Source organism: Notolabrus celidotus, chromosome 22, assembly GCF_009762535.1.
Source record: "Notolabrus celidotus isolate fNotCel1 chromosome 22, fNotCel1.pri, whole genome shotgun sequence".
Classification (NCBI taxonomy): Eukaryota; Metazoa; Chordata; class Actinopteri; order Labriformes; family Labridae; genus Notolabrus; species Notolabrus celidotus.
The window spans coordinates 322,040-338,885 of NC_048293.1; the positions used below are offsets into that span (position 1 = coordinate 322,040).

Consider the following 16,846-nt stretch of genomic DNA (forward strand, 5'->3'; position numbering starts at 1 on the left):
CACTGCCTCATTTGTTTCTCTGTGGAGACGAGCTGCTTTTACTGTCTACATTTTGCACATCAGACCTTAAACTGTGTACAGCCTCATTCTTATTTCAGATATACAGAACAGCTCAATGATGGACCGTGTTCCAATGATATTCCTTTATATTTCACTACATTTTAAAGAGAAACACTGTTCCTTTTAAAGAAACATTCTCTGACAGCACAAGTTCAATTTAAAGTTGATATAAATGCAGATCCCAGCAGTGTATTCACAGAGCGGGAGTAGTGCCAGCATTAGCAGCAGCAATATTAAAACAAATAACCCCTCTCTAATGAAATGGCAGGGGCGGAGCCAGACTTTTATGAATGGGGTTGCCAAACTGGGGCACAGACTTTGGTGGAGGTGGCATGAATACACTGCACACATTAATAAGTTGTATGTATTCAGGTCCAGCTGAGCTATATTTATTGGATTGCTAAGGTGCGAGGAGGCATGTTAGGATAACGGTTAGCACTGCTGCCTCACGGTGGACAGTATGAGGGGTCCGATCTGAGCCAGGTCCATCCTGTTTGGAGTGAAAGTGTTTCTTCCTTCTCAAACTTAAGTGTTGACCTAGATTTTGTATGTTTGATAGGAAAACTTAATACACCTGAACAAGTTTGCGCTGCAAGGTAGCATGATAGTGTGGTGGGTAGTTCATCCGCCACTCAACAGAATGATAATACTTTATTTGTAATGCAATTTTTAATACAGGTAACAAAGTGCTTCACAGTAGAATAGCCTTTATTTGTCATTGTCAGGTGTACAAGGAAATTAGAAGCGCTGCTCCTGAAGGTGCATGTTATAAATACAAATAAAATAAAAACAGGTAAACAATATGTATAAAAGACAATAAATATAGTAATAATATCAAACAAATGTTGAATATATACAGTCAGGTCAGGAGAGGAGGTATTTGGGTTTAAGATATTGCACATATGAAAAGTTTTCACAGTTCCTGGTATTGCATTGACATGAATATTATTGCACAGTTATAATATTCACAATGAGCAATTAAAGAAAAATGAAGCATTCAAAAAAACTTGAAAGCATTAAAACATAAACAGACCCATAAAATCAAAGTTCAAAATAGATCAAATGACAGAATAAAAGCGTTCCTGTTAAAATGTGTCTTGAGTAATGAAGTAAAACTAGGGATGGACTCTGCAGGTCTGATCTCCTCTGGCACAAGGGTTTAAAGTTTCAATCCAAGCCAGGGCTGGAACTGATGGAGTTTGAACTGTAATTGTAAACACCCAGACTGAATTTGGAAGTAAATAAACTCTAAACCCTAAAGTTTGAAATTCTCACACTGCACAGAGGTCTGTGATTCTGAACTACCAGACTGTAATGGAAAGTTTAAGAACCCCAGTGAGTGAGCAGTGCGGTGGTTAGTGCTGCTAATCACAGCTCAAATCCAGGCGGGGGCCTTGCTGTGTGGAAACACGTAATCTGGCTTTCTCCGACTGGAAAGTGATTCTAAATGTTGTCTTTAAAAAGTAAAAAAACAGAGTGAAAACATTTAAATCTCCTTAGCTTGAATGTTTAAGGACTAAACCAATTATGTCACACTTTAAAACAGGGTTTCCCAAAGTGTGGGTCGGGACCCCTGGAGGGTCGCCAGACACTAATGGGGGGTCACGAGAAGTCTTCCAGAATTATTATCTTTGTAAAGTAATCTAAAAATTGCATATTTGACCTATTACTGAAAAAATAGCGCCAAAAATAGTAGTTACATTTGAAGTAAGACCTTAAAAACAAAACATTTCATTAGTTTTCAGTTTTTCTTTGTTGCCAGATCACTCCTAAAGTTAGGGTCAGTAAACAGTTGATCAACAAAAGCATCCTCTGAAGCCACGTGTGCATGTACAGTCATGGCCAAAAGTTTTGAGAATGACACAAATATTACATTTTCACAAAGTCTGCTGCTTCAGGGTTTTTAGGTGTTTTTGTCAGATGTTTCTATGGTATAATGAAATACAATTAGAAGCATTTCATAAGTATCAAAAGCTTTTATTGAGAATTACACAGAATTCATGCAATAAGTCAATATTTGCAGTGTTGACCCTTCTTTTTCAAGACCTCTGCAATTCTCCCTGGCATGCTGTCAATCAACTTCTGGACCAAATCCTGACTGATGGCAGTCCATTCTTGCATAATCAATGCTTGGAGTTTGTCAGAATTTGTGGGTTTTTGATTGTCCACCCGCCTCTTGAGGATTGACCACAAGTTCTCAATGGGATTAAGATCTGGGGAGTTTCCTGGCCAAGGGCCCAAAATCTTAATGTTTTGTTCCCCGAGCCATTTTGTTATGACTTTTGCTTTATGGCAAGGTGCTCCATCATGCTGGAAAAGGCATTCTTCATCACCAAACTGCCCTTGGATGGTTGGGAGAAGTTGCTCTGGGAGGACGTTCTGGTACCATTCTTTATTCATGGCTGTGTTTTTAGGCAAGATTGTGAGAGAGCCCACTCCCAACCCCACACATGAATGGTCTCAGGATGCTTCACTGTTGGCAAGAGACAGGACTGATGGTAGCGCTCACCTCGTCTTCTCCGAACAAGCCTTCCTCCAGATGCCCCAAACAATGGGAAAGGGGATTCATCAGAGAAAAGGACTTTACCCCAGTTCTCAGCAGTCCAGTCCCTGTACCTTCTGCAGAATATCAGTCTGTCCCTGATGTTTTTACTGGAGAGAAGTGGCTTCTTTGCTGCCCTCCTTGACACCAGGCCTTCCTCCAAAAGTCTTCGCCTCACTGTGCGTGCAGATGCACTCACACCTGCCTGCTGCCATTCCTGAGCAAGCTCTGCACTGGTGGTGGCCCGATCCCGCAGCTGTAACACCTTCAGGAGACGGTCCTGGCGCTTGCTGGACTTTCTTGGGCGCCCTGGAGCCTGTTTGGCAACAATTGAACCTCTCTCCTTGAAGTTCTTGATAATTGGATAGACGGTTGACTGAGGTGCAATCTTACTCGCTGCTATAAACTTCCCTGTTAGGCCCTTTTTGTGCAATGCAATGATGGCTGCACGTGTTTCCTTGCAGGTAACCATGGCTAACAGATGAGGAACAATGGTGTCATGCACCATCTTCCTTTTAAAGTGTCCAGTCACTCAATCATGACAGATTGATCGCCAGCCTTGTCCTCATCAACACCCACACCTGTGTTAATGTGTGTGACACCTGTGTGTCATTGAAATGATGTTAGCTGGTCCTTTTGTGGCAGGGCTGAAATGCAGTGGAAATGTGTTTTTGGTGATAAAGTTCATTTTCAAGGCAAAGAGGGACTTTGCAATTAATTGCAGTTGAGCTGATCACTCCTCATCACATTCTGGAGTATATGCAAATTGCCATTATAAAAACTGAAACAGCAGACTTTGTGAAAATTAATAGTGTCATTCTCAAAACTTTTGGCCATGACTGTAGGTCGGCTAATCATTCTGCAGACCAGCTAAATGAAGTATGAAGCAACTTTGAATCACTTCGAGGGACAGTGGGGGTCGCAAGTCCTTGGTACTTATATTTTCGGGGTCGTGGGCTGAAAAGTTTGGGATCCCCTGCTTTAAAGGACAACCAAAAAAATCTGATACATAAAAATGCAAAGAAAGCCGCTAGCAGCCTTTAGAAACACAGCCCAAATAACTTTCCCATCATTGGTTTTAGGGTAGCCAATCAGATTTTGAAGGGGGCTATGACCACCCCTTGAAACGCCCCTGTGAAACGGGTCTGTGATCCTAGATTAATTAGTAGGTTTTGTTTCTCTAAAACAAACAAAAAAACTCTTGTATAATGAGTACCAGGAAGTATGAGTCATCTATACCGTGCATTTTTTGCAAATTATATTTTATATGAGCATCCAGTTTGTCTGCAAATCCCAATTTTGTTTGAAAAAAAAGTACATACAAATATTTACATTTACATTCACTAAATATTTCTTGTAAAGCATCTCATCTTTAACAACAGCTGGTAACTAACAGGATACAAAAATACATGTTTACACGTTTTTTATTGTGAGATAAATAAATCGATTTCTGTATACTGTAGTCTAAATATTAAGATAAACAATAGTAATGGAGACTCTTAATTTGTACTTACTTGCAGTACTTGAGTCATTGTACTTGGTTACTTTTTATCACCACAGTTTCAGTGAACATTGTCCCAGAATCCACCAGACAAACATTTAAAAACATGTCAATCATTGCAGCTTCACTGAAATATTTAAAGGCTGTCGTCAGTTTTTCTGTTTCCTCTCTTTAGTCTCTGTTTTTGTGAATGAAGTCAGAAATGTTGTTCCTTTGAGGCCACATAAATTCCCACAGAGACATTTCCTCCTGCATGATGACAGCCCTCTCTGTACTTTTGGTCCAATGGGATTGAGGTCAGCCGGTTTCCTCACTTCCTCCACCCGTTCAGCTGGACACATTGATGCTGCGTTCAGGGGGTGTAGGAAAGGCAGCTGGTAACGTTTCAGCTTTGTCTTCGAACATGTACACATCATCATCTTTATCAAGTACATAACAGCATTGTGCATAGTTCAAATGTATATTTCATATATTTGTATACAGTTGGCTATACAGTAACAATACATTCCAGTGCACTTTTGTGTTGTATGACTTTAAAGGAACATAGCTTGTTAGATTACTTAAGTTGGCATCTCTCTCAAAAATACAAACAGGTACGTTGAAGTTAAAGGTTCATTTTTACATGTGTTAGTTTAGCTTCAGTGTCCTTTTTATTGTGGTGTGTAGGAGAGCAACCTAAAACTGGAGTTAGATTTCTTGTTTGCATACACACTTGGCCAAAACAAATTAAACACTGATTCTGAATGGTGAATTCCATTGTGTTAATTATGTTGCACTGTAAAATCAACCCAAAGTTATTAAACTAAAATTATACCCTTAAAATAGTACAAGGACATAACTATGGTGTTCTCAGTAGCCACCATGCTGCTACTCGTAACACTTGGCACCAATAGAATAAGTTATTTACAGTCCATTTTAGTATTTCTAAATCTCAATTAATATTTCTGCATCATGTTATCTTTGACCGACTTTATTTCTTATGTTGTTTACCAATGTCACAATTAATTTGTTGGGTTGTATTCCATTATTGATATATATATATATATCATTTTGTCATCCAAGTTTTTTGTTGGTAGACATTTAAGCACAGACCAAACCATAAATTGCAGAATGTATCCACAGGTTGGTCAATGGCAAGAAGAGATATTTTTTTATTTATCAAGTAAACATAAAGCAGTTATATATTACATGTTTCTACAAGGATGCATAGAAATTATATTTGACTTGGGCAGAATAATGTTTTCTGTTTTAATTTAATGATACAGAAAATAACAGATAATATAACAGTGATTACATTAAATACATTACACATTTTCTTTATAAAAGCACTGTACAAAGTAATCAATAAAATATATGACTGCATGTCTCTTTAGGGCATCCGCAAAAGTGGTGTTGTTAATCAAGACAGTTCATTTTTATCATTATTAATTTTATTTCATTTCACATGTCTGAGCCCTTGTTGGGTTGCATTTGTTTTGTGTTGTTATCACCCAGCTTTCTGATCTTCCGGATGTGTAAGAAGCTTAATTCTGATTGGTCCAAACCCCTTGACAATGGTTATTAACATTCACTAACATGAGCAACACCAGAGTCAAACTGATCGCATGTGTTCATGTCAAAACAATCCACTGAAAAGAGTTCAGTCACATTTAACAGGTTGATAAGGATCCATCACCATGGAACGCTTACTGACGTGGAATCACTGGGACAGTTTTTTAAAAACTGTAAACATAAATCATTTTAAATCAATAAAATAATATTTTAATCAATGTTTTTGACAACGTGTTCGTATTTTAAGTTAGTGGCCGGGTAATAAGCTTTGCGTTGGTGTCTTGTCTCACCCTGTCGGTATTCTTTTTCCCATAACAACCTGCTAACCATACATTATCCCTTACTTAATATATTTAAACAGTTACAAATAAAATATAAAATATAAAATAAAATAAAAATCAAGACAGTCAAATTTAAGGTCTAGAAATGAGTTGTGATCATGTAGTATGATCGAATATAATATCTCTACCCTCACTTAGGAACTACATCTGAGGATTACTTTGCATGATTACTGAATAAGAATCAACAAAATTGTCTAGTTCGACTCCTCTTGATGAAACTCTACTGTCGGAGCCTGTGAGGAGTCCGTGAACGCAGCCTAATCCAGCCCAGCCGCTGAGTAGCCATTTTGGTCCCACCTAAATCAGACAGAGCAGCTTCACTTTGGGCCGTCGGAGATGGAAGAAACCGAGTCGACGGCGAGTGTTTCAGCCACCTAAACCTCTGAAATCCCCCGAAGAACTACCTTCTACTGGCACCGGACGCTAGGACTTCTTTCTAGACACAGTTTTACATTCGTGGGGAAGGAAAGTGTGAAAACCCGGGGCGATTTTTTTGGAAGTGGCGACCGACAGCGCCTTAGTTTAGTTAGCTTCACGGACTCAAACAGTATCGGTCACACGGACACTGATTTCTCCTCCTGCTGTCGAGTTTACCTTTAACCGTTCACGGTATGCAAGCGACATGTGAGTCTTCAGTTTGGGATTAAAAGGAGAGGATTTTTACTTGTTGTTTTTCGGTCTGTAGGTTCAGGTGCTCGGCTCTAACACGTCCGGTCTGGTTTTGAAAATTGTCACGATCCATGCTGAGACTGTTCCCCCCCTGAGAGAGCTGCAAAGCAGGGCAAGAATTCCAGTTTTCGGCTGTCGGACTGAGGGGAAGTTTGGGTGGATTTTCGGACATTCAGAAGGCGTCTTGTGGAAGAAGGACTGATAAAAGATGTCAACAAAAACTCCTTTACCGACGGTCAACGAGAAGGTGACAGAAAGTGTGAGTATAAATGACTTTAATGAGGTTATTTCGATATGTGTGTATATTAAAGTGAAGATGCTCTAAATATTGGGGCTGATTAACGGCATTGTGATGCATTCAATGTAACTGTTTCACACGGGGCTTGTACTTTCTTGGTAATTCGTAAACAAACATATCCTGTCCTTTAACTCTGCTCTGTAGTTCACAGTGGGCGGGTTCTATTTAAATAAATGTAATGTAAGGATACATTTTGATGTGAGCGTTGATAATTAGGATGTAGACATTTAGGCCCAACCAAGAACAAAACTACAGTACTTTGCCTGCTGGTTCTGGCAGGCAACAGTAGTTTCTGCCCCGGCTTTCTATTGGCTCTTCCAGCTGTCACTCAAAGGTTTTAACCGTTCAGCTTCCAAATATGGACATTTACAGTCCCGCCTCCTCGTGACGCGCAGAATGTCTGTCTGAAAGGAGGTTGTCAAGGTAGCAATAGTACGACTTCCGTTCGGGATTTTCAAAATAAAACTAACAGTTAACTTGTGATTAAGTCAAATAAAGTAACAGTTTAAAGGTTCCTTAGAAGCTATTGCAGAGTATATACTGTTTTCATATTACCAAACATATAAACATGAATTTCATGATAATTGCAAAGCTATTCATTCACCTATTAAAAAATATATTGAAAATGGTGATTAAATGCTGAAACATGGCAACAAGAATCAAAGATTATTTTTAGTCTAAAGCAGAGAAGAGCAAATGTTTGGTATTAATATCAAACCTCCACTTTCTAAGTCATGACATTTTGCACTGTAATATGAGGTTAATAGTAGGGATATAAGGATACGCTCAACCCACGATTCGATTTTAATGCTGATTTTTGATTGACGATATGGTTCACTCACGATTCTCTAACGATTTTCAAGAAAACTGGATTGGACTCTAAATTTAAATACCTACTATTTTATTTCATTTCTCAGATATGGACAGATGCAATATATATTTGTTCTCTTATATTTCTAAAGTCATCCTTTTTCATTTTTAAGGTGTGTTGAAAAAACTAAAATCAGCGTACAAAAATACCTTGTTGGAAAATTTCAGAACAATTAGAAAGAAATGGAAAGTGAACGATTCCCAAATAAAAGTATTAAATGTTAAAACAAATAAGGTCAATCTCTTTAAATTAGGGATGTAAATTTCAAGTATTTTCCGTGATCGATCTTTGGAAATGTTAACGATCAATTATCGTTTAATCATTAAAAGATCGGTCAGCAGGACCGATCTTTTCCCCCTAAATCAAATGTTTCTTCACAACACAGTGTATATTACTGACGGTATTAAACAGCTACAGATCATATTGAGGTGTTCAAAATGTTAACATGCTGAATATCAACATGAGGAGCAGGCTTATAAATAATCTCTGTGGACACATGGTCATAGAGTGAAGACTCAGACTACAACATGTGGATTTACTGCAACAGGACAACTGAACAGGATCAGATTTTAAACTCAGTGTCCAGTTTTCTCCTTCTTATTGAGAAAAATAAACATGTGAATGCGGTAAGGTGTCAGCCGGGAGAGCAACCGGGTCAGAATCAGTCCAGCAGCAGAGAAAAAAGTGCTCATGGAGACCTGTCACTCAGCTGCAGCCCCCAGCTGAGTGTCTCCACTGTGAGCAACACCTTCAGTCAGCTGATTCTGAAACATGCTTTAAAGTTAAAACACCTCCACTCAGTGAGTGACGAGAGAGCAGCAAGAGACTTCATGATGTTGAACAAGTGGAGTATAATGCAGATAGCGCCTTCTACTGTTTAAAAATAATATCCAGATACAAATGATGTTGAATCGATTTTAATCCACCCTTATTTGTATCCATTTTTACCGATTTGTGATATATCCTTACATCCCTAGTAAATAGTCTTACATTACAGTCGCGGTATTTGTTGCAACAGAGCAGAAACTTTGTTTACAAGAAATTGAGCAATATGAGCCACTGTTAAAACCCATTTTCTACTACCATAATAAACCTGTGAGCTTCAAGGCTGTGGAGCTTTAACCTTTACCTCATCTGTGGGAGGATTTTCTTGTTTCCTTCTGGTGGATGTCTCTGTTGAATTCAGCGTGTTGTACACATTTATACGCGAGACATTCCTCAATTCTTTCCATCCGTACCTACATTCCTGTCTCCCATGCGTGTAATGCAGACACTTAATGTCTTTATGTGATATCATCAGAATCTTGTGACTCAGCAGGGTCGCAGCAGAAAGTCAGCTGGAGATAAGACCAATCCCACGCTCACACAGAGCTGCGGGGTGATAAGACATGGGGGGGGAAACCTTATTGATTCCTTCAGGTAAAACCAGGACACTTTGGGAGTCAGAACATGAAGACTTAAGCCATCGATGTAAAGAAGAAAGTAGGATTCTTTGGTGACTAAAAGGCCACTTATGGGTGCTCTATTGATTTATGATCAGTCATTGAAGTCATTTTGCAACATTGAATGGTTCTGAGTCTTAAATTTGAGAATTTTCTTCTTTACTTGGTTGCCTAAATTGATGTTTTGTGAATTTAACATGTTTGAGTTTTGGACAGAAATGCACTGTCTCAGCAACCTACTGGTATAAAGGTAAGGAAAAACTCATAACATTCAAAATTGAGCACAATTAATCTCAGCCTTCGGTCCACCTTGCAGGTTAATGTCCACATACCTGTGCTGGTTATGCATAGCTTCAGTTGACCGGTTATATGCCAATAAGCTACACACAGCCTACATTTTCTGGATCAAATGGGATCCCATCTGTCATCTGTGCTTGTTTACATCCAGGTAGTAGCTTGTTACATCATTATGGTGTTACAGCCTTGGCTAGTGGTAATGCTTCAGCTTAGAAACAAGATATAACTGACATTTAAATCTTAGAATAATACAAATAATAGTCATATCTTGGGATGATAACAATTAATCGAGTGTTGATTAATTGATTAAGAACGTACTCAAACACATTTTTTGTTTCGATGTTCTATCACAAGGAAAAATCGTCATGTGGTCTCATGTTTCGTTCAGCTATCAGGGACGTTTGACGTTAAAGCATGTTTTATGTGACAGGTCTCAACGTGCCCTTTTTTTCTCTGCCCCTGTCATTGGTTAGTAATGATGGTTAATCATCTTCATCGTCATGCTGACCTTGTACACATGCGTATTCTTCTCAATAAGAACGAGTAGACAGAAAACTGGACACTGAGTCTGAAATGTTTCTGTTCAGGTCTCTTGTTGCAGTAAATCCACATGTTGTAGTCTGAACCTTCACTTCCGTGGAGATTATGAGCCTGCGCCACACGTTGATATTCAGCCTGTTATAACATTTTGTATGCCTCAATATGACCCGTAGCTAATCAGTACTGTCAGCTATATACATTGTGTCAATGAGGAAGATTTGATTTAAGGGGAAAAAACGCATTTGGCATGATTAATCGATGATTGATCGTTAACTTTTTCAAAGGTCGATCATAGAGAATACTTAGAATTTACATCCCTGGTCATAACTTGTCTAAAAGACTAGTTACTCTAGTGCTTACTGTCCAGGATGATGACATTTAATCATTTAGTTGACTAAACGCGAGCCTCCCTAGCTGTAAGGCTTGGATATTTCAATTCTTCTTGAGGGGATTCATCTACAAAAGGGCTGCAAACAGGTGTTGATTTCGTTTTCATGTAATTGCATGATGTTTAGTCAATAACATTTGAGGAAAAAGGCTTAAATAACATCAATTAGTGTATCCAAAAGTTCAAGACCCAAAGATATGTACCGTAGTTAAGTGTAACAGAGGCGTAAAGAAGTCAGAAATGTTCACATTTAAGACGCTGGCTCCAGAGAAGGAAGATCTCTCTCTCTATTTATTTTGGTGAGAAGAATTTCTTTAAAAAAACAAAAACAAATTATTTATAATTTTTACATGTACATCCCAGAGACACCCGGAAGGTTGTAAAACAAGACAGGAAATGACCAATAAAGGTAAAATAATAATAATAATGATAATAATAACAATAGCATTAAATACATGAGAAATGTGTGAATAACAATAATTAAATAGAATCAAATAAAATATCTAAACTTTTTTTTTTTAAAACAGTAAAATAAAAAAACACCTAACTGAACAGAGGATTATTTAAAGTAGTTATCAGCTTCATCATGAATCATTACAGCTCTTATCCAGATGCTGAAGTGTCAGACTGACCGCTTTTAATCTGAAAGGATAACCTCTGGCATCCTGTTCTCGGCGTGTCAGTCTGCATCTGGCTTGACCGCGATCAGAGCCGCCTGCCTCTGTGTCTGTATCTGAGTTGGGGAAATCTGGTGTTGTGTTGGGATCCTCTCTTATGGGCATCACCAGCAGGGCAGAGCTTGTTTTCCTGTTTGAACATGACAGGCGCTCAGGCAGCCAGAAGACACCGCAGCCTCGTGAGTAACCACTGAAAAGGGAAAAGGGTCACATTATACAGAGGGGCTATCTTATTACAGGAAGTTGTTATCTGGGGGAAAATGGAAATTGTGGTTTTCAGAAAATATAGTCTGTCTTCTTCTATGATTAGGGGATGATGTGGTGGAAGGAAAAACAAGTTTATCGCTCCCAGAGGCGGCATTCTTTTTGTGGCGTTGAGCAGTGACCTTATCCTTGTTGATGGTATTTTTATCGTCTTTGATATCACTGAAGAAGTCCTAAAATATTCTCTTTGTGACTTTAAGTGTGAGTGCTGTTGTTGCATATTTTTAACCTCAGAAAAAGTTGATGATGCGTTCTTGAAAAGTTTGTGGAGGGCCAGTGTCATACCTCCATGTTTTTCAGCTTGAACGTGATCTCAAAGATGAATTATTAAATCTCCTCTTTGCTTGCTCTAGTTAAACTTCTGTGAAAGTTTGAGTTATGTGTGTTTGTTTTCCATCTCTTATCATCCCTTTCATTGTTCCTGGGTGAATGGGGTCACATATGAGGAGGGGTCGAGCTGGGCCGGGCGGGGCAGAGGACACACCGCCACAGCTAACGAGGCATCAATCGGACAGTCGTTACCCGAGGCCCCACCGAGTATCTATCAGAGGTTTTTTCTTTATTAGTTGTTGTGACACAGAGGGGTGCTTTTGAATGCAGCGGCCTGCAGAAATCAATCCCTCTGTTGGTGGTGCTGTCAGAGATATGCACCACAAAATCACGACACCATTATCCCCGTCCTGCGCCGAGAGGTTAACCTTTGTTATGTTTAAAGAAGCAGAGGCAGTGCAGTGGGTTTTCTTGAGTGTCATCTTTTTCTCCAGCCTGAAACAGACGCTTAAAGAAGTGAGAGTTTTAAAAGTCTGCATGTCGAATCAGAGAGGTGCCAACCGCTTCAAACCAGACCTGAGTTCTGGTGAAACGGGTTATCTAGAGCGCTGTTTCTTGCCGTGAGAAGTTAGCTGTCTTGCCTTTTGAAAGCTCCAATGAAACATACCAGATATCTAATGATCCTAAACTTTACTTGATCCTGCGTCTGCCGACCAATCTGACCCAGGTGGAGATGTATCAAGATCCAGGTCAGTTTACAAACCCAGGGACAGAAAGTGAACCAGACTGCTGTTATGGATTGACCCTTTTAACTCTCGGTAACCTTTGTGAAACCTTATTTTCTTTGTGCTCGGCCACATCCTGTTTTCACGGAGTCTGCATGCCAACCACAGGAAACAGCGTTCGCAGGAGCTGCCAGCCAGATGATGTCAAGTTGAGAAATCAAACATAAAGCCACATAAAGGCAAAATAATGCGCCGTAACAACACAATGATTGCACAGTAATTTGCAATACAAGCGCAGAAGAGAAACAGAGAGTCCGTTTGTGGCTTTAAAAAGTGAACCAACGACTTTTCAAAACAAGACAAGAAAAAGAGGAAGAGATCGGGCAGACATGCTGGAAACAAGCACAAACATTATCCTCGCATGTAGAACAGAGCACTGCTCTTCAACCCGCTCACATTTAAAGAAATGAAGTTATCAGCTGCCTGTGGCTGAACGTGATTCTCATTACTACGGAGGAGTCAGGGACCGGGGAAGTCTTTGCTGTGCATTCTGGGAGTCATTTAAAGATTATTCTGATAACAAGTCAACAGGTTAAACTTCAAGAAGCAGCAAAATGAGCTTAAACTGATCATTATAGAAGCCAGTGGTCAAACTTCTGTTTGTTTGGAGGTTTGAAGAGCAGATAATGACTCAAGAACACAAATGTTACTGTGTCTAAGCTCTGAGATGTGACACATCTGTGCTTTTTTTGGGCTTGTATAAAAATGATAATAATAATGATTTATAGGACTTATATAGTGCTAACTGGGTACTCAAAGTCGCTTTACAGAAAGTGTAAAAAAATAAAGCAAATCTAAAAATCAGAACAAAGATAAGATAAGATATTACTTTATTGATCCCGGGGGGGGGGGGGGGGGGGGGGGGTTCAGTTGTTACAGCAACGGTGGGCACAAAGGAGCGCCTGAAGCGCTCAGTCTTACACCGTGGTGGGATGATGTGCTGACTGAATGAGCTCCCCATCAGCCACAGCTCATCATGGAGAGGGGGGGGGGCAAGAGTAGAGGTTGTGTTGTAGGCTTTTTGAATAAGAAGGTCTCGAGGTGATTTTTAAATGATTGAAGAGAGTCAAAGTTGCGGATGTGTGAAGGGAGACAGAGTTCCAGAGAGTTGGGATAGCGATGGCTCTGCCATGTTTATGTTTAACATGTTTATTTCTGCTGTAAAGATTGGCTTCTTTGAATTGGTGTGTATCTGGTTTCTGGTACTTGGGGAGTCAGCCTCAAGTGGATCCTCGATGAACTGCAGCTTTTAACACTTCCGCAATGGCTTCAATTCTCATGTCCGGAGGTTGCCGCTTGGCTCTACACCTTTGTCACTAGCCAACATTTATCTGTTGCTTCAACTTGATGCTGGAAATCAAGTACACCTCACATCTGATTCAGAGAAGAGGTTTTTATCGGGGTGAAAAGTCCAGACTGTGCAGAACATGAACCTTTAGAAATGGTCAGATTAGGTTGAAGTGTAAGGAATCATTTAAAGTTTGTTCGCCTTTGTTGATGGCGCCTGTTTTACATTGCCTGTTCAAACCAGGACTGTTGACTCTGTGTTGCAGCTTGCCATCTGTGTTAATGTCAGTGAGGCGTGATAGTGGGGCAAAGTCGTCCTGCCGCTGAGGAACAATGTCACGTACTTTGGGACGCATTGGACTCAAGTTTTTGTTCAGGGGTCGTGACGTTGAGGTGCTGCAGGAATCTTAATGTAGGAGAACTAAAGCAGTATCTTGGTGTAGTTTTGAGGCTCGGATACTCTGATGAAGAAATGATGAAACTGTTGAAATTCCGGCTCAATTGGCCATCTGTGCCATCTTTTCTTGTCTGGATGCTGAACTATAAATATCAGTTTGTTTTCTCTCTCCTGAGCTCGAGCAGCTCCATCACTCTGGGTCAACATGAGTCACAGCTGATTCATGTCGAGCTTTCACAGGATTCAATAATGAGGCCACCTGAACTCATCTAAATATGTTTTGTCCTCCACAGCACACGTCTCACAGCAATGGACGCCAGGAGATCAGCACGCGCTCGGGTCGGACCGGCGTTCGATCCCGCAGCTCAGAGGAGCCACAGCAGCCTCACGTCGGCAACTACCGGCTGCTCAAAACCATCGGGAAGGGCAACTTCGCCAAGGTCAAACTGGCCCGACACATCCTCACTGGCAGAGAGGTGAGCACGAACACACAGAAAAACACATTTATGAAACTTCTTACATAAAAGACTAATCGCTACAAACAGGCTGAAAAGGCTGCAACTAATCCTACACAATATGTCAATAAAAAAGGTCATTATTTCAACAAGAAGCTAAGATTATATAGAAAGGACAGAAGTCTCTCTCTGGTATCTCTCAGCGAGAGGTCAGAGGTCAGCTGGTTCAGAAGGTGGAAATGTAGATGATAACAGGAGAGAGGAGTTTGTCTTGTTGGAGCACAGACAGCGTAGAGTAGCACCTCTTGGCAAACACAAGCACCTTTAGTGGATGTAATTTGATGTAGCACATTTTCCCTCTGGATTACATTGAAGCCGTGGCATCCTCTTTTTTGGCACCTGGATGAGGTGATCGAGTGAGACAACTCAGAAAAGTACAACCAGGATATAGACGATAAGATCTGATGACTCGAAAATATTAGAAAATGTGAACTTGGTTTTAGAAGAATACACTTGCAGGTCTTGTAGAAACTGTCAGCAGCGTCTCAGGGAGGTGTCAGGTGAGGCCTTGGACATTTAGAACAGGCAGGTCTTCAGGAGGACTTTTGCATTCTCCACCCAGCAGGATTTTCCGTTCTGTTTGAGCTCTGTGATTGAGTTTGTTGATTTTTATTGTCCTTTATTTTAACAGTAACAATCATTACCTCCAGTTTTGTGCTTTGGTTTTAACTGGGTCTCCTCCTGTGGGACGGTAAAGAGAATCTGGACTGGAATAAGTTTTTAAAAAGGAGTAGATTCACCGGTTCCAACTGTACCCAAGTCTTAGTAAGCTAAACCCGTCAGCTTGGCCCTTTTGTTGAGAAAGAACCAGAGAGCGGATACAGACCGAGTCAACACGGAGGGGAATGGTGCAGAAATGATAGCCTAGCTTGCCTCCCTGGTCCGTTTCTCAACAAAGGGGCCAAGCTGACTTCAAAACACCCTCTAAGTTCTCTGCTTTCGACTAGAATACTCAAACTCAGAGCCGCGGCTCCTTTAAGACGGGCTGAAATCAGTTCCAACGAGGGTTTTTACACATCACCCCCTCTCAGGCTCGGCTCTTAGGTTCTGGCAGCGGCGACGCTCCTGGGCTGACATTCAGCGTTTCATTGCGTGCCACATCTCAATACTTCTTTTGTCCCGTCCCAAATGAGAGGTGAGAAATGTGTGACGTAACAGACGCTGGCATGGAGCAGCAGTCAGGTTGTGAAACCTTATTTTCTCATTTGGAGATCTGAAGCTTCTTTATCTAATTCAGAATTCAGCCAATTTCAGATTTGTGTACTTGAAGAGTTCTGTTTTTTGGACTGCATCGATAATTTCTCCTCTTAGGAAAGTTAAAATCAAGGAGAAGTTCAGTTTGAGTTCCTTTAATTAAAATACAAGAAGAGCCGTTTTAATCTTTGTATCCTGCCCACTACAGCTGTATGCAGACGATGTTATGGTTTTAACGCCTGCAGTAATGGATGTTTTCAGGGCGAGCTGCATCTGCTGAGCATTTGATGTGTTCATAATTGATGAACAGAAAGAGCAGGCTTCTTCTTCTTCTTAACACAGCATCCAGCATTCAATAAAGTTCCCCTTTAATCCACCCCTGATCTCTCTGTTTATTAATCATCAGTTTTATTTCACCAAAGTGTCTCCTCTGAAGGAGATAAAACTCTTGCTGCTTCTTCTGAGTCTAGAATGTTTTTTCCTGTTCAGAAGTCTTCACTCTGTTTCTCATTTCTGTCATCTTCCACTTCCTCTTTCTTCACACTTCTCCTCTGCTGTTTTGTCCCATAGAGCTCACTTTCTCTGCTGTTTTTTCTCCCTCTCTCTCTCCACAGGTGGCAATTAAGATAATAGACAAGACGCAGCTGAACCCAAACAGCCTTCAGAAGGTAATTTACCCCCCCTTCTTCCTTCTCTCTCTGCTCTGTTGTACTCTCACGCTGAGGCAGAACTCGTTTATAAATTCATGAAGCACAACAGATTGAGTATTAATTGTGTAAATGGGAAGCAGGGCATGCTGGGACCGAGCATGTGTTCTCCATATAGAGTTAAGAGCTTTTATGATTGCGATGGGATGATTTTTGCAGGTGGAGAAGATGATTCAGCTCGACTGCTCCACTTGGGTTTAATGGAGGTTTATGGCTGTAGAGCTTGTTAAAAAGAAGATTGGATCTGTTG

General features: G+C 40.4%; 1 protein-coding gene across 13 annotated transcripts in view; it reads left to right on the forward strand.

Moving 5' to 3' along the window:
- Positions 1 to 6,249: 6,249 nt before the first annotated feature.
- The window catches only part of mark3a (MAP/microtubule affinity-regulating kinase 3a), a 65,059-nt gene continuing 54,462 nt past the window's right edge, over positions 6,250 to 16,846 (forward strand). For 7 of the 13 annotated variants that reach the window (XM_034674551.1, XM_034674556.1, XM_034674555.1 and 4 more), the window contains exons 1-3: positions 6,280 to 6,923; positions 14,474 to 14,656; positions 16,504 to 16,557. In XM_034674551.1, coding sequence (XP_034530442.1) covers positions 6,873 to 6,923; positions 14,474 to 14,656; positions 16,504 to 16,557 — 288 coding nt within the window. In that variant the 5' untranslated portion in view covers positions 6,280 to 6,872. Of the gene's footprint in view, positions 6,924 to 14,473; positions 14,657 to 16,503; positions 16,558 to 16,846 lie in introns of all 13 variants that reach the window. The other 6 variants (XM_034674553.1, XM_034674562.1, XM_034674560.1 and 3 more) reach the window with 6 other exon arrangements.